The sequence below is a fragment of the Oncorhynchus kisutch genome, linkage group LG8, assembly GCF_002021735.2.
Source record: "Oncorhynchus kisutch isolate 150728-3 linkage group LG8, Okis_V2, whole genome shotgun sequence".
NCBI classification, from domain to species: Eukaryota; Metazoa; Chordata; class Actinopteri; order Salmoniformes; family Salmonidae; genus Oncorhynchus; species Oncorhynchus kisutch.
Genome location: NC_034181.2, coordinates 65,889,352 through 65,907,534, shown reverse-complemented (window position 1 = coordinate 65,907,534; position 18,183 = coordinate 65,889,352). Strand labels below are relative to the sequence as shown.

Here is an 18,183-nt window from a genome sequence, read left to right as displayed (position 1 = left end):
GCCCAGCGGTTAAGAGCTTTGGGTCAGTAACCGAAAGGTCGCCGGTTCACATCCCCGAGCCGACTAGGTGATCTGTCTATGTGCCCTTGAGCAAGGCACATAACCCTTAAACCCATGTAAAACAACACGTTTCACTGCACCTATCCGGTGTATGTGACAATAAAACAGATATTTGTTACACACTCCAGCTCTTCCCAGCTCGGTCAAAATGAGACAGAGATGCTGTTGTTGTCCCTTGCAGGAGGAGAACCTGAAAAATACATTTTAACTAGCCTATGACCTTTTGTCAATTAGATCTCCTCATCTCCTGCGTCCTCTCTCCTCCGTCCTCTCTCGCCTCTTTTTGAAAAAGGTCAAAGGTAATCGAGGAGAGTCGGTGAGGAAAGTGAACGTGGATTGAAATGCGTTTGTGTGAAATGAGATGGTCCTTCTCCACTCATGTGTCAATAGGCAAATGATGTTTACAGGGGTGGATAAATGTGTAAAGTGATCAAAAGAAATTGAGTGAAATTGAATATATTTCATAAATAAAGCATATTGCAATCTAGCTGAAGCATAGTATATTGTTTTAAAGCTGATTCAAAGGGAGGGGGTGTGGCAGATTACAAAACATACCGAGGTAGGATACACGAGTATCCTCGATGAAAGGTGGCTATCGAGGAGGGGAGGACATTTCCGTTTGCCTACTAATGAAATGACACACTCCTCGACCACTTATCGGTTTCAGGGTCACGGAGGAGAGACGACGTAGGACGATCTTTTGCCAAAATGAGAATTTATATTTGAGAGTATATGTCTTTTGGCAAATAAACGATCTGTTTTCATGTTTTTACATGTATTACCCTACTGTTGTCTAGACTGTGTTTATCAGCCTCCACTGTGTTCCGTGTAGCGTATGTCACACAGACATGCATGTGAGATTATTGATATGGGTATTCGTCTGGTTTGTCCCTGTGTGTCTGTTTCTCATCTATGCTTTAATTCAGTTCTTTGAGGCATATCCGTCTCTCTCTTTTTTCTTTTCTTTCCCCCGTCTCTGCCTGGTGGCAGGAGGGAACTTGCCATGCATTTCACGTTCAACTCAGAGGGTGTTGCTATGGTGGTTGCTAGGGATTTAGCCTAGAGTGACGTGAAAAGTCTGAATATTAAAGGTGTCCTTCTGATGCAGTGCTGTTTGAAGCTGTGAGGAATGAGCAATCACCTCTGAGAGACTTTTTTTTGTCTCTCTCTGGAATATCAGGGTTGATTTTCAAACACACACCAAAGGATGGTTTGCAGAAAAGATGCCACAGGAGGAAAAAGATAAACAACAGTATGATTGGTTGTTCATTCATTTCCTCATGTCTATGCATCTCGAACATCACACTGCTCGTACTAAATAGTGTGTACCATCTCATCTGTGTGAAAGCAGCTAGTTGTGTATAAATGACCAAGGACAGCAGATTCTCCACATTCTTGTAAAATAGCAGTCCTAATGTGCTTTCCACACATCTCTAATGCACTGAGACTCTGAAGGCGACGGCCCGTGATTGTGTGATAGCTGAGAGAATGTCCTTGGTAGTTGGTGGTTAGGATATAATTGAGGATGTAGAAGTGGAGGCTGAGAACCGGGTGGGGTGGTGGGGTGGGTGGTGGGGGTGCATTGTAAACAGGGTTAAACGCTCTCAGCATTAGCTAACTGGGCTCCACACTGTAGACGCTAATGTGGAGGCAAACATCTCAGGCATGGAGAGCAGATCAGGTGTCCCCATCACGATCCCCGCCAGCTTTCATTAACTCATCTTAACTTTCTGTCTTCACAATGAAGGAATGCTCATAAAATACATGTTTCCCGGTTACTCATTGTCTGACTGGAAGATGGGTTTTCCAGCACCAGGCAGTACTCTCTGTCTCTGTTTAACTGTCGTCCTTCTCAGCCATCAACTGGCTGTCCAAACCACACAGTCTGTCTGTCTGTCTGTCTGTCTGTCTGTCTGTCTGTCTGTCTGTCTGTCTGTCTGTCTGTCTGTCTGTCTGTCTGTCTGTCTGTCTGTCTGTCTGTCTGTCTGTCTGTCTGTCTGTCTGTCTCTGTCTGTCTGTCTGTCTGTCTGTCTGTCTGTCTGTCTGTCTGTCTGTCTGTCTGTCTGTCTGTCTGTCTGTCTGTCTGTCTGTCTGTCTGTCTGTCTGTCTGTCTGTCTGTCTGTCTGTCTGTCTGTCTGTCTGTCTGTCTGTCTGTCTGTCTGTCTGTCTGTCTGTCTGTCTGTCTGTCTGTCTGTCTGTCTGTCTGTCTGTCTGTCTGTCTGTCTGTCTGTCTGTCTGTCTGTCCCTCTTTTTGCATGTCTGTCTGTCTGTCTGTCTGTCTGTCTGTCTGTCTGTCTGTCTGTCTGTCTGTCTGTCTGTCTTGTCTGTCTGTCTGTCATGTACTACTGAGTATTTGTCAGTCCTGATATGGTAAGACTGGTGTTATTATTAAATAAGACCCGAAGGAGTGTGGTATATGGCCAGTATATAACGGCTAAGGGCTCTTCTTATGCACAACGCAACGCGGAGTGCCTGGGTACAGCCCTTAGCCGTGGTATATTGGCCATATACCACAAACCCCCAAGGTGTCTTATTGCTATTATATTATATTATATACTGGTTACTAATGTAATTAGAGCAGTAAAAATAATTTGTTGTCATACCCGTGTTATACGGTTTGATATACCACGACTTTCAGCATTCAGGGATCGAACCACCCAATCTCTCATGAGAATTAGATGTCACACTGAAGTCACAACAACCATATTCTGTTCATTATTTTCTAGGGGAGTACTACTGACCCGACAGGATCCAGTCCAGTCCCACATCTTACAGAACAGAGGGGCAGAGAACTGCTGAAGACTGAGGTAGTCACACCCATCAAGTCAATAGCTACTGTAATGTAGCAATAATCACCCAATAAAGTCCCAGTGTCCCCCACACATGACCAAAATGCAATGTACACCATGAAGTATTCTAGTCTTTCCATTGTACTGATGTTGTCCAATAACCTGTTGATTGGAAACCAGACCCTTAACTATTGATGAATTACTAGTAATGTTATTGTGGTGCCATGGTGTCTCTGAGATTGTGTGTGTATTTGAGTATGTGTCTCTGGGATTGTGTGTGTTTGAGTATGTGTCTCTGGGATTGTGTGTGTTTGAGTATGTGTCTCTGGGATTGTGTGTGTGTTTGAGTATGTGTCTCTGGGATTGTGTGTGTATTTGAGTATGTGTCTCTGGGATTGTGTGTGTATTTGAGTATGTGTCTCTGGGATTGTGTGTGTGTTTGAGTATGTGTCTCTGGGATTGTGTGTGTATTTGAGTATGTGTCTCTGGGATTGTGTGTGTGTATTTGAGTATGTGTCTCTGGGATTGTGTGTGTTTGAGTATGTGTCTCTGGGATTGTGTGTGTGTTTGAGTATGTGTCTCTGGGATTGTGTGTGTATTTGAGTATGTGTCTCTGGGATTGTGTGTGTGTAGCTGTGTGTGACTGCATGGGGTCCAGGCTTATTTAGCAGGCAGATCAATAGCAGGCTAAATGGTAATGACCAGTCCCCAACTCAGAGCTCAAGGCCTGGGGAGAGAAGGACCTGCCCTACCCTGTCCGTCGCCCTCCACCTTCCTCCATCCCACCCTCCCCTCCCAGTTTGCAGCCACAGCAGCCGTCACACAACCTCAGGCAGCCTAGTTAGCCCTGGATAAAAAAGCTAGAACCCACGATCAATAGCGTTAGTCTTGTCTGCCTAATTGCTCATTGGTTGACATTGGCGCCAGGCTATATGTAAGTGCAAGTTCTCTGAGTGATCGTCTGGCTTTGCCTCTCTCTATCCCACCTCACGCCTAGTGTTGGGTTCACACTCTGCCCCTCTCTCCTCTCCTCTGTTCACCCACGTTCGGGATGGGTAAAACCTGACCCGTTGGGCTGGCTGCACCCCAGTTATCATGTCGGGACGCAACCATCCAGAGGCTCCGGCGAGATGTACTGCTCTCCCACCAGGCCCGCGACTCCCAGTCTGCTCAGGTAAATATCTAGCTAGGATTAATGACCAGCACCAAGATTATTTATTTGATTTGATTTTACCTTTATTTCACTAGGCAAGTCAGTTAAGAACAAATTCTTATTTTCAATGACGGCCTAGGAACAGTGGGTTAACTGCCTGTTCAGGGGCAGAACGACAGATTTGTACCTTGTCAGCTCGGGGATTCGAACTTGCAACCTTTCGGTTACTAGTCCAGTAATTTGCAGCGCCAGCTATTCCAATCAGCGGCATGAAATCAGATGGGCTCGTTTTGGCATTCTGAACAGTTTATTATGTGATCCTACGCAGATGTATATGACCAGGAAGCCGGCTGTGGGGAGGGCACTATTGATTGGATTCATTGTGAATTACGTGAATAGGTAAATGCGTGAGAGTGCATATATATAACGGTATTACTCATTCAGGTCCAAAAGGAAAATATGAAAGATTTCTGCTTGAATAAATATGAAATATGTCTCTATCAGCACCGTCTAACTAGGGCATCCGCAGCGTTGGTTATTTGACATGATAATTAGGAAGCGTGTTTCTCTTTTCCTCTGATGTGATGATAGTGCTCCTCTGTCTGGGATTTAAATGTGCTATTGATCAGTGTGAGGCTCGGGAGCTCAAATCATAACAGTGCTACAGCCCCGCGCACTTGCATACATTTCTACCTTTTGTTTTTACTTCTTGTTAAAACAGATATTTAAACTTCACCCCCAAAAAATATACTGTTATCTGTTATCTGCTTAACATACGAAGCGCATTTTGTGTTCCTACTCTCTGTTTTTCTCCAGTTGTAGTGTGCTAATGTCATGATTTAAATGAAGTATTGATCAGTTTAGGAGGGGAGAATAGAGAGAGGGAGCGATTGTGAGGGAAAGAAAGCAAGAGCAGGGTTATCGGCGTGGATCGCACACAGAAAGAGAGAGCTAAAGGGATGAGACAGGTTTTTGGTGGGATTCCGTGGAAACGATTCCTATTTCATTGCTACTTTCTAATTGAGGAATAAGCAGCAGTCACCTCATCAGGCTTTCCAAGAGGGAGATAGGTGGAGGCAGCCATGATGCTTTTCAACAGAGAAAGAAGGGGAGAAACGCCCGCGCGGGTCCTGTTCTGGGCGGATTTGTGGATTATCTCTCAGCCTGTATGCAGATGTTTGATTAATGGGTCGTCCTGGGAGTCGTCTGGGACTCCATCTTGTCTGTTTTCCTTTCCTCCTCTTGCTGCTGTTGTGATTAGCTACCACCATCACCATCTCACATACAGAAATAAGACTATGTCTCTGTCTCTGACCAACTAGACCAGCACCTGCATGGGTCTTTCCTTTCCCTCCTCTCTCTCTTTCTATCCCACTCTCCCTACTCTCCCTCCTCCCTCCCTTCCCTCCCTTCTCCCTCTCTCTCTCTCTAATATGATTTAGCAGGTGACTGTGTTGTGTTAATTAGAGGTAGTTTATTAGAGTTAGTGCTGTGTTGGCGTGCCGGGCCAGCCCACTGGCCAGCCTTCTGCAGGTGTCAGACCGGGATCAGTGGGATCCCTCACTGGTCCAGTAGTTTGTTTGGTTACATGTTGATGGTAAAAACACTAGACATTCTTAGAAAAAAGGGTTCCAAAAGGTTTCTTCAGCTGTCCCCATAAGAGAACCCTTTTTTGGTTTCAGGTAAAACCCTCTGTGGAAAGGGTTCTTCATGGAACCCAAAAGGGTTCTACCAGGAACCAAAAAAGGTTATTCAAAGGGTTCTCCTATGAGGACAGCCGAGTGAAGCCTTTTAGGTTCTAGGAATCCTGTCCAGTGATTATTACAATGATTTCAAATGTTGTTATTAGTTGTTATGCTTTTCTAAGTTGTTTTACATTATAAGATGAATTCTACTGTTTCTCATATTATAATGATTATTTCATTTTTCTTTGTTTAATGACACTTCAGCAGTTGGTTGTCAATGCATTAACTGCATATGAGTAACATTGTAGCATTTATATGTAAACATACATGCAGTCTGTTATCGTGTGTGTTGACACTCACTAACGCAAACCCCCGCTTCTAGGAGATGATAACGTTGAAATTGAAAAGGTATTTGATTAGTTAAGATCAGACATTCAGATTAGTTCCATGGTGATTATTCTTTATTGACCCATCATTGACCCGCTGTTATTGTTCAGAATAAGAACTGGACAATCTCTCACCATCAGTACTCGTTTTAGGTTTGGACAATGCATAAATGGCAACCATTTCAATACGGTAGGTTGTATTCGTCAGATAGATTTTTTGCTCTTATTTAATTAATCCAGGCGCTTTCTTATTCATCAGAGGCAGGCGGTTTGAGGCGGATGTCAGGGCTGGTGTTGGGAGAGCAGTCCTGGGACTCAGGGTGTCTGGACTTGGGCAGCTGGTGGTTCTGATCTGGGATCCGTGGTGTAGCCATGTCTCAGATAGACAGGCAGGCAGAGCCAAGACGAAAGGAGAGGAGAGGCTCTTTGTACTGGATTGATTTTCTCCTCCTCTGCCGCCCTGCCTTCTTTTGTGGTTCGATAGCTGGATGTCCATGGGCAGAGGATCTCTCAGCTGCAGACGGAGCTACAGGAGAGCCAACTGGAGCTCCGGAGGGGACACAGCCGAAGAGAGCAGCAGCAGAGGGACCTGCAGACCCAGACACAGCAGGCAGAGGAGCTCCACACTCAGGTAGAGAACTCACCGCCAGTCTCAGGCTTCTCAGGCCTCCTCTCTCTGTTAGTTCTTGTTCAGCCATGATGCTTTGTGTCTACAGTTCTTTGAACGTGTGTGTTGGGTGTCTGTTCACTAGTGCACGGTCTAGAACCAAGCAATTTACCCCCAGGAATCTAATCCAAATGTGTTTGAAAAATGTAGAATAACTCATCATACAGGTTGTGTCCACTTTCTTGTGTCTTTATCATTTAAATGTGTTTTGTATAGAAAGCATCATAACCATCTGTTGCCGAATTATCTAAACTGTGAAAGTTTGTCATCTTATTGAGGAGCTTATCTGTTGACCATAAAATAACTCATCCTTTAGAAACTTGAAGATGTCTCACTTTCTAGCAAAACTACATAGTCAGGGTACGTAAGCCTAGGTTAAATCTGCACAATGATCCAATAGCATCATAATGGGCGATAATCCTCCATGTTGATGGAGGCACAACATCCTGTCCTATGGACCAAAGTGCCATAGCGGGACAGCCCTGTATTGGTTACATTAGTACAGTTGTGCTATCTGATGCTGGTTCGTGACGTGGGAACATGTGCTGAGCAGCTGGCCCTGTCTGCCTCTGGCCCAGACCACCTCTCTCCTCTCTACAGTCTAACTGGCAGGCCAGGAAACATGAGTCAGAGCAGGATGACTATGTTGTTTACTGCAGAGAACTGGGGGGATGAGGAGCCTCTGTCAACAACAGACTGACAGACAGACACACACAGACAGACGGGTAGATAGTCAGACATGCACACAATAAGGCAGACCAGATAGACACACACAGACAGATGGGTAGATAGTCAGACATGCACACAATAAGGCAGACCAGATAGACACACACAGACAGACGGGTAGATAGTCAGACATGCACACAATAAGGCAGACCAGATAGACACACACAGACAGACGGGTAGATAGTCAGACATGCACACAATAAGGCAGACCAGATAGACACACACAGACAGACGGGTAGATAGTCAGACATGCACACAATAAGGCAGACCAGATAGACACACACAGACAGACGGGTAGATAGTCAGACATGCACACAATAAGGCAGACCAGATAGACACACACAGACAGACGGGTAGATAGTCAGACATGCACACAATAAGGCAGACCAGATAGACACACACAGACAGACGGGTAGATAGTCAGACATGCACACAATAAGGCAGACCAGATAGACACACACAGACAGACGGGTAGATAGTCAGACATGCACACAATAAGGCAGACCAGATAGACACACACAGACAGACGGGTAGATAGTCAGACATGCACACAATAAGGCAGACCAGATAGACACACACAGACAGACGGGTAGATAGTCAGACATGCACACAATAAGGCAGACCAGATAGACACACACAGACAGACGGGTAGATAGTCAGACATGCACACAATAAGGCAGACCAGATAGACACACACAGACAGACGGGTAGATAGTCAGACATGCACACAATAAGGCAGACCAGACAGACATGTAGAAAAATTGACATCCATAAATTACAGTAGTTAGATACTTTTTGATTATTATGATTTTTTTTACCCCTTTTTTGCCCCAATTTCGTGGTATCCAATTGGTAGTTACAGTCTTGTCTCATCACTGCAACTCCCGAACGGACTCGGGAGAGATGAAGGTCGAGAGCCGTGTGTCCCCTGAAACACAACCCAGCCAAGCCGCACTGCTTCTTGACACACTGCTCGCTTAACCCGGAAGCTCGCCGCACCAATGTGTCGGAGGAAACACCATACACCTGGCGACCGTGTCAGCGTGTATTGCGCACGGCTCGAACCAGTATCTCTAGTGGCACAGCTAGCACTGCGATGCAGTGCCTTAGACCACTGCACCACCCGGGAGGCCAGAGTAGTTAGATACTTAAACAGTTATACATTCCGGTAAAAAAAAAGGTCAGTGTTGTGGTCAGCTGAAGGAGATGTGGTCAGCTGAAGGAGATGTGGTCAGCTGAAGGAGATCTCTAGCTGTTGCTGGCCTCCCCTCCTGGAGAGAACGGCAAACCAATCATATTCAGAGCCAGTGCTGGCTGTCAGCGCTTGTGTCACCTGTCGCTAGGTCTCTAGGCAGACTCTCTGCCTTGAGCTGGAGGGATCCACAGCAGCGATCTGCTCTACATGCCTGATGGGATCTCATTCACACTTGTCACTCTATCAATGACTGCAGCATTCCCTGAGCTCTCTGCCTTTATCTCCCCCTTCTATCTATATGGAATAAAATGAACGAGTCAGTTTCTTTTCCTTCATAGTATAACTATATTCTGTAGCCTCCTGTAACTGTACAGTCATGGCTAGAACGGATGTTTACATCAGTTATGTCCAATTAATGGATGCTGTGTATTGATATCCAAGTGCTCCGGACACCAATTGGGCATTATGCTAAAGTCACTACCAGCCTATTTCCTCCATGTGCTATCAGTGTCCATTAATGATGAACTAATCAACTGTCTTGTCCTATCCTGTCCTTACTCCCTGTGTGTTTCATTCCAGGCCCTCCATGACTCAGATAGTCATTATCACCGCTGTGTCACCCACCTTTAATTTAAAGGCCATTTTCTACTCTCCATAATGAAGTGTCACTGTCCTTTCTCCCGAGATTGAATAGATTTTAATGTGGTGACTCTGGTCCCTGTCCATTTCAGTCATACAAGCTTCTGCCTAACCTGAAAGAAGTTCACTCATAGGCGGCACGTGAGTTTTAAGTTTGGGGAATCACATTTTTACCATAAAAAATGCAAACAGATCATTAAAAACGACGTTGTCTGATCAATATAATAGGCCTATGTGTCACATCCGTCGTAGAAATGAGTGGACCAAGGCGCAGTGAAACTAAAAACAACAAAGAATAAATGAACGTGCCATTCGTAGCGCACATAGGCACTAAACCAAACAATATCCTACAACGCAGGTGGGAAACGGACCACACTAAGTATGATCCCCAATTAGAGGCAACGATCATCAGCTGCCTCCAATTGGGAACCATACTCATACCAACATAGAAAATTACAACTAGAAAACTCCCTAGTCACGTCCCCCCCCCCCAAAGGTGCGGACTCCGACCGCAAAACCTGAACCTAGATGGGCAGGTTCTGCTCAGACCGCGGATCCGGCCATGGAGCGGGACTAGACGCCGTGCCTGGACTGGGCATCAGCGCAGTGGAAGGCTCCGGCCATGGAGAGGGACTGGACACCGTGCCTGAACTGGGCACCGGCGTAGAGGAAGGCTCAGGCCATGGAGAGGGACTGGACACCGTGCCTGAACTGGGCACCGGCGTAGAGGAAGGCTCAGGCCATGGAGAGGGACTGGACACCGTGCCTGAACTGGGCACCGGCGTAGAGGAAGGTTCAGGCCCTGGAGAGGGTCTGGACACCGTGCCTGGACTGAGCACCGGTGCAGAGGAAGGCTCCGGCCATGGAGAGGGACTGGACACCGTGCCTGGACTGGGCACCGGCGTAGAGGAAGGTTCAGGCCATGGAGAGGGACTGGACACCGTGCCTGAACTGGGCACCGGCGTAGAGGAAGGCTCAGGCCATGGAGAGGGACTGGACACCGTGCCTGAACTGGGCACCGGCGTAGAGGAAGGCTCAGGCCATGGAGAGGGACTGGACACCGTGCCTGAACTGGGCACCGTCGTAGAGGAAGGCTCAGGCCATGGAGAGGGACTGGACACCGTGCCTGAACTGGGCACCAGCGTAGAGGAAGGTTCAGGCCCTGGAGAGGGTCTGGACACCGTGCCTGGACTGAGCACCGGTGCAGAGGAAGGCTCCGGCCATGGAGAGGGACTGGACACCGTGCCTGGACTGGGCACCGACGCTGAGGACTAAGGGCTGGTGACACGCTCTTCAGGGCGAGTGCGGGGACCCGGCTAAGGACGTACCGGGCTGGGAATGCGCACTGGAGGCCTGGTGCGTGGAGCCGGCACAGAGTTCACCGGACTGATGACACGTTCTTCAGGGCAAGTGCGGGGAGCCGGCACAGGACTTACCGGACTGGGGAGGCGCACTGGAGGCCTGGTGCGGGGAGCCGGCACAGGTTTCACCGGACTGATGACACGCTCTTCAGGGCGAGTGCGGGGAGCCGGCACAGGACTTGCTGGGCTGGGAAGGCACACTGGAGGCCTGGTGCGTGGAGCCGGCACCCATTTCACCGGACTGATGACACGCTCTTCAGGGTGAGTGCGGGGAGCCGGCACAGGACGTACCGGGCTGAGGAGGCGCTCTTCAAGGCGAATGCGCTGCAGAATACACCTAACCAACATCTCTCTCCGATCTCCTTCCTCACACTGCTCCATCGACTCCCCGACGGTCTCTGGCTCTCACCTCGGCTCGACCAACCGCCCCTTGTTTGCCCCCCCCCCCCATTTTTGTGGCTGCGGACCCCGGTGTTGTTGCTGTCCTCCTATACTCCTTGGCGAGGTCTCGCATCCACTCATTATTTCCTCCCATGTCCAGCTCTCCTTTTCCTCCATGGCACGCTGCTTGGTCCTGTAGTGGTGGGATATTGTTTGGTTTAGTGCCTATGTGCGCTACGAATGGCACGTTCGTTTATTCTTTGTTGTTTTTGGTTTCACTGAAATAAATATGTGGAACTCTACTCACGCTGCGCCCTGGTCCACTAATTTCTACGACGGATGTGACACTATGAGAAGGGGAGACGCAAACACAATATGATGTCCATCTAAACTGGGGGAGGGAATAACAAACTTTCAAGTGGCACTGAGCCAACAATGATAACGAGTGAATATGCACACTCACCACGGGGATATGGTCGGTGCTCTCCGCTGGTGCCAATGAGATAGACTACTGTTCGCTCAATGACAATTTGAATAACTAAAAGACAGATTAGAGTGTTTTCATTGTCTTCTCTCTATGGCAATAGCCATTTGCTTTCCAAAATATGTTTTCCCACAATTGTATTTTGAAATATTGCGATATGCCTGGCAGGGCTTCTCTACTTTTCACTGACAGTCTCAACTCAACAGTCATCTATTTGGAATTTAACGCGCGTTGCCCAAATTGCGGGCACTTCCGACTGTATGCAATGCGATTTGAAGAATCGAATGATCTCCTGTGGCCAAATTGCGCTTTCTGGTGTAGTAGCCTATTTATTTCTGTATAGATAGGAGTAGGCTAATTAAGCTATATAATGACACGACCAATTTACTTTCGCCGTGTATGAGTTCACTCTTGCAGTTTCTACAGAAGCTTTGGTAACAGTCTTGCTGTAAGAAATAATGAAATGCTGTATTGAATAGTGTGGATATATATTTACCATATTCCAGTGTTTGTTCAGAGACAAGTAGACCTCGTTTACGCTGCAGTACTGTAGTATTCCTCCCTATCTGACATCCTGTCTCTTTTGTCCCCTTAGCTGGCTGAGGTCAAAGGGCGTCTTGTGCAGGTGGAGGGAGAAAATGAGGCACTCATGGGATATAAGCGGGATCAGGGAGCCGAGGTCAGACTGGGTGCCTGTCGTGGTTCACAGTGACTGGAGTCCACCACTAACACAATACACACACTCTAGTGGAAACACTTTCATAACCCAAAGTCCATCATCAGCAACAATACACGCTGATTCACACCAGGATTCATATTGTCCTCCGTAACAAACATCTCTCCACAGACTTGGGAGACTTCCATAAACTAAGTCCATATCTGTTGACAATGGAGACCTTGATGCTCACATTCACAGTACTGGTTACTCTGGAGTCTCTGCCTGTTATAATGTCTCTGTAAGATGTTGTTTATTACCATTGAGAGTCTGCTCATATCCATGCCTACATAATGTGAGTGTGCACATGTGTGTGTACATGCGATTGTGTGCATGCTTGTATGCAAGTTTGTGTCTTTCCATGGTCTCTTCCTCTCAGAGACCCAGTCCTTCTCCATTAACCTGGGCAGACAGACAGAGATTCCCACTCAGGAAACTGTGCTCTCCCCTGGGACTAGGGGAATATGGACGAGTTAAACATAGACATGGCTCAGGGTCTGGGTGGATATGGGCTCTGTTAGTGCTGGGAATGAGGATGTATAATGAGAGGGAAATGAGAGCCACTCTTACCTGATTGCCATGGATTCCCCTCCAGTATTAGTAAGGGGTCACAATGACTCGGTCCAGCCTACTGTCCCACTGGGAGAAGATGGAGCTGAGACCTAATGTTGTGCTAACCTTACAGTAATGTCCTGTGTGTGTGTGTGCGTGCGTGCGTGCAGGTGGAAAGGCTGGCAGTGGTGGTGTGTTCTCTGCAGAGCTCTGCCAGGGACAGAGAGGGCACAGAGAGTGTCCAGGCCGAGCGGAGGTGTGTGGACCTGGAGGGGGAGCTGACAGAGACCCGTGCCCAGCTCACAGAGTGCCAGGACAGGCTACAGGAAGCCAGGAGGAGGGTGAGACCACCATGCTATACACCACCATCAACCCAGCTGTACAGATAGAGAAATACAGACACACAGGCACTACCACTCTGTAAGATAATGTCATGTTGACCTGACTGTTACACTCAATGAGTCTACTTCAGTTCTAGTCTTACCATCTCACCCACGGTGAGATACTTGATGTCAGTGCTTATTGGGTATACTGGATTACTCCTAGAGTACATGCCATTGTAAAGGCAGCTACGCTCATGTTGAAGAAGCTGGAATTGTGTTTGCCGTGGCTCAGAATCTTGTTCAAAAGCCTCCCACTGATCCAGCCTCTCCATGTGAGATGGTGGAAGTCCGGCACATTTCCTCTAGTGCTCAGCATACGGCCAGAGCCTTTATCTGAACACAATTAGTCATTTTCCAGGGCCTCTGCACTCTGCACGCTCTCCCACTATAATTTCTCTGCATTTCCCTGTAACCTTTAGTAGTGGGGTTTGAGTCCACCCTGAGCCCCAGCTCCTCTGCCCAGGCATCCATTACAGCTCTCCAGGACAGCAGCATTAATCCACCTGATGCCATGCCAGCCGTGCTCCTCACATGGAAATGAAGCTGCCTCACTGCTGCTGTATTACTATTCACAGGAGGCTATGGAAGAAACTGTGTGTGTGTGTTTGTGCGTGCGTGATTTGTCTGCTCTCTCTCCATGTCCCCTTTGTTGACTTTGTCTCTGTGCTCTCTGCTTTAATGACGCATATATCCTGTCTTCAGTCACTGCTTAATCCCAGCAGTGCTGGCTCAGGAACAGATTACTGCTCCCAGACATGAGAGAAGTAAAGAGCAGGGAGGGAGAGAAAGAGAGAGCGACGCCTCAATGAGACGATCCAAAGGGAGACAGAGGGGTCCAGCACATGTATGTGGAAGTGTACATGCCCACAACCCTGTCTCAGACAGAAAATTATTTTTAAAACTCCATCCACTGCTTTTGTTCATCCTCATTTGCTATGATGGACTCTCTGTGTACAGCCAGAGATCCTTGTCCAGGTTCACACCAACACTCTCTGAGTATGCAGTGGATTTCATGATGGACATTTCCATGTTAGGAAGAATCACCTTACTCAATGCCCTCTCTATCGACAAATGTCTATCTCACTTCAAGCTCCTTTATGAGCTCAAACTGCATGTTTCTGACCCCTCCCTCCCTCGCTCCCTCCCTCGCTCGCTCACTCTCTCGCTCCCTCCCCTCCCTCCCCCTCTCTCTCCAGGCTGAGGAGCAGACCCAGAAGTTCCAGGCCAAGGTGTCCAGTCTGAAGAGCCAGCATGGCTGTGTTAGTCAGCAGGTACGCAGGCACATGTGACAGACCCAATCCTAACCCTTTCCCCCTTGATTCCTCACATCCTACCCATACCCCATCCCTACCACACCCTGCTGTTACCATCCCTACCACACCCTGCTGTTACCATCACTACCACACCCTGCTGTTACCAGCCCTACCACACCCTTCTGTTACCATCCCTACCACACCCTGCTGTTAACATCCCTACCACACCCTGCTGTTACCATCCCTACCACACCCTGCTGTTACCATCCCTACCACACCCTGCTGTTACTAACCCTACCACACCCTGTTGTTACCATCCCTGCCTCACCCTGCTGTTACCATCCCTACCTCACCTTGCTGCCACCATCCCTACGACACCCTGCTGTTACCAGCCCTACCACACCCTGTTGTTACCATCCCTACGACACCCTGCTGTTACCATCCCTACATCACCCTGCTGTTACCATCACTACCACACCCTGCTGTTACCAGCCCTACCACACCCTTCTGTTACCATCCCTACCACACCCTGCGGTTACCATCCCTACCACACCCTGCTGTTTCCAGCCCCACACCCTGCTGTTACCATCCCCTACCTCACCCTGCTGTTGCCATCCCTACCTCACCCTGCTGTTACCATCCCTACCTCACCTTGCTGTTACCATCCCTACCTCACCCTGCTGTTACCATCCCTACCTCACCCTGCTGTTACCATCCCTACCTCACCTTGCTGTTACCATCCCTACCTCACCCTGCTGTTACCATCCCTACATCACCCTGCTGTTGCCATCCCTACCTCACCTTGCTTGTACCATCCCTATCTCACCCTGCTGTTACCATCCCTACCTCACCTTGCTGTTACCAGCCCTACCACACCCGGTTGTTACCATCCCTACCTCACCCTGCTGTTACCATCCCTACCTCACCCTTCTGTTACCATCCCTACTTCACCTTGCTGTTACCATCCCTACGACACCCTGCTGTTACCATCCCTACATCACCTTGCTGTTACCATCCCTACCTCACCCTGCGGTTACCATCCCTACCACACCCTGCTGTTACCGGCCCTACCACACCCTGCTGTTACCATCCCTACCTCACCCTGCTGTTGCCAGCCCTACCTCACCTTGCTGTTACCATCCCTACCTCACCCTGCTGTTACCATCCCTACCACACCCTGTTGTTACCATCCCTACCTCACCCTGCTGTTCCCATCCCTACCTCACCTTGCTTGTACCATCCCTAGCTCACCCTGCTGTTACCATCCCTACCTCACCTTGCTGTTACCAGCCCTACCACACCCGGTTGTTACCATCCCTACCTCACCCTGCTGTTACCATCCCTACCTCACCCTGCGGTTACCATCCCTACCACACCCTGCTGTTACCGGCCCTACCACACCCTGCTGTTACCATCCCTACCTCACCCTGCTGTTGCCAGCCCTACCTCACCTTGCTGTTACCATCCCTACCTCACCCTGCTGTTACCATCCCTACCTCACCCTGCTGTTACCATCCCTACCTCACCCTGCTGTTACCATCCCTACCTCACCTTGCTGTTACCATCCCTACGACACCCTGCTGTTACCATCCCTACATCACCCTGCTGTTACCATCACTACCACACCCTGCTGTTACCATCCCTACCACACCCTGCTGTTACCATCCCTACCACACCCTGCTCTTACCATCCCTACGACACCCTGCTGTTACCATCCCTACATCACCCTGCTGTTACCATCACTGCCACACCATGCTGTTACCAGCCCATCCACACCCTGTGGTTACCATCCCTAACACACCCTACTGTTACCATCCCTACCTCACCCTGCTGTTGCCAGCCCTACCTCACCTTGCTGTTACCATCCCTACCTCACCCTGCTGTTACCATCCCTACCTCACCCTGCTGTTACCATCCCTACCTCACCCTGCTGTTACCATCCCTACCTCACCTTGCTGTTACCATCCCTACGACACCCTGCTGTTACCATCCCTACATCACCCTGCTGTTACCATCACTACCACACCCTGCTGTTACCATCCCTACCACAACCTGCTGTTACCATCCCTACCACACCCTGCTGTTACCATCCCTACGACACCCTGCTGTTACCATCCCTACATAACCCTGCTGTTACCATCACTGCCACACCATGATGTTACCAGCCCATCCACACCCTGTGGTTACCATCCCTAACACACCCTACTGTTACCAGCCCTACCACACCTTGCTGTTACCATCCCTACCACACCCTGCTGTCACCATCCCTACCTCACCCTGCGGTTACCATCCCTACCACACCCTGCTGTTACCATCCCTACCACACCCTGTGGTTTTCATCCCTACCACACCCTGCTGTTACCGGCCCTACCACACCCTGCTGTTACCATCCCTATCTCATCCTGCTGTTGCCAGCCCTACCTCACCTTGCTGTTACCATCCCTACCACACCCTGCTGTTACCAGCCCTACCTCACCTTGCTGTTACCATCCCTACCTCACCTTGCTGTTACCATCCCTACCTCACCCTGCTGTTACCATCCCTACCTCACCTTGCTGTTTCCATCCCTACGACACCCTGCTGTTAGCATCCCTACCACAACCTGCTGTTACCATCCCTACGACACCCTGCTGTTACCATCACTGCCACACCATGCTGTTACCAGCCCATCCACACCCTGTGGTTACCATCCCTAACACACCCTACTGTTACCAGCCCTACCACACCATGCTGTTACCATCCCTACCACACCCTGCTGTCACCATCCCTACCTCACCCTGCGGTTACCATCCCTACCACACCCTGCTGTTACCATCCCTACCACACCCTGCTGTTACCATCCCTACCACACCCTGCTGTTACCATCCCTACATAACCCTGCTGTTACCATCCCTACATAACCCTGCTGTTACCATCACTGCCACACCATGCTGTTACCAGCCCATCCACACCCTGTGGTTACCATCCCTAACACACCCTACTGTTACCAGCCCTACCACACCATGCTGTTACCATCCCTACCACACCCTGCTGTCACCATCCCTACCTCACCTTGCTGTTACCATCCCTACCTCACCTTGCTGTTACCATCCCTACCTCACCCTGCTGTTACCATCCCTACCTCACCTTGCTGTTTCCATCCCTACGACACCCTGCTGTTAGCATCCCTACCACAACCTGCTGTTACCATCCCTACGACACCCTGCTGTTACCATTCCTACATCACCCTGCTGTTACCATCACTGCCACACCATGCTGTTACCAGCCCATCCACACCCTGTGGTTACCATCCCTAACACACCCTACTGTTACCAGCCCTACCACACCATGCTGTTACCATCCCTACCACACCCTGCTGTCACCATCCCTACCTCACCCTGCGGTTACCATCCCTACCACACCCTGCTGTTACCATCCCTACCACACCCTGTGGTTTTCATCCCTACCACACCCTGCTGTTACCGGCCCTACCACACCCTGCTGTTACCATCCCTATCTCATCCTGCTGTTGCCAGCCCTACCACACCCTGCTGTTACCGGCCCTACCACACACTTCTGTTACCATCCCTTCCTCACCCTGATGTTACCATCCCTTCCTCACCCTGCTGTTACCATCCCTACCTCACCCTGCTGTTACCATCCCTACGACACCCTGCTGTTACCAGCCCTACCTCACCTTGCTGTTACCATCCCTACCACACCCTGCTGTTACCAGCCCTACCTCACCTTGCTGTTACCATCCCTACCTCACCTT

The 18,183-nt window shown here is 49.2% G+C and overlaps 1 protein-coding gene across 5 annotated transcripts in view; it reads left to right on the top strand.

Moving 5' to 3' along the window:
* pmfbp1 (polyamine modulated factor 1 binding protein 1) overlaps positions 1-18,183 on the top strand; it is a 267,939-nt gene that overhangs the window by 113,628 nt on the left and 136,128 nt on the right. For 4 of the 5 annotated variants that reach the window (XM_031830908.1, XM_031830909.1, XM_031830906.1 and 1 more), the window contains exons 8-13: positions 2,787-2,867; positions 3,940-4,023; positions 6,558-6,704; positions 12,122-12,205; positions 12,964-13,134; positions 14,373-14,447. In XM_031830908.1, the coding sequence (XP_031686768.1) occupies positions 2,787-2,867; positions 3,940-4,023; positions 6,558-6,704; positions 12,122-12,205; positions 12,964-13,134; positions 14,373-14,447 (642 nt within the window). The remainder of the gene's footprint in view (positions 1-2,786; positions 2,868-3,939; positions 4,024-6,557; positions 6,705-12,121; positions 12,206-12,963; positions 13,135-14,372; positions 14,448-18,183) is intronic. The other variant, XM_031830907.1, reaches the window with a different exon arrangement.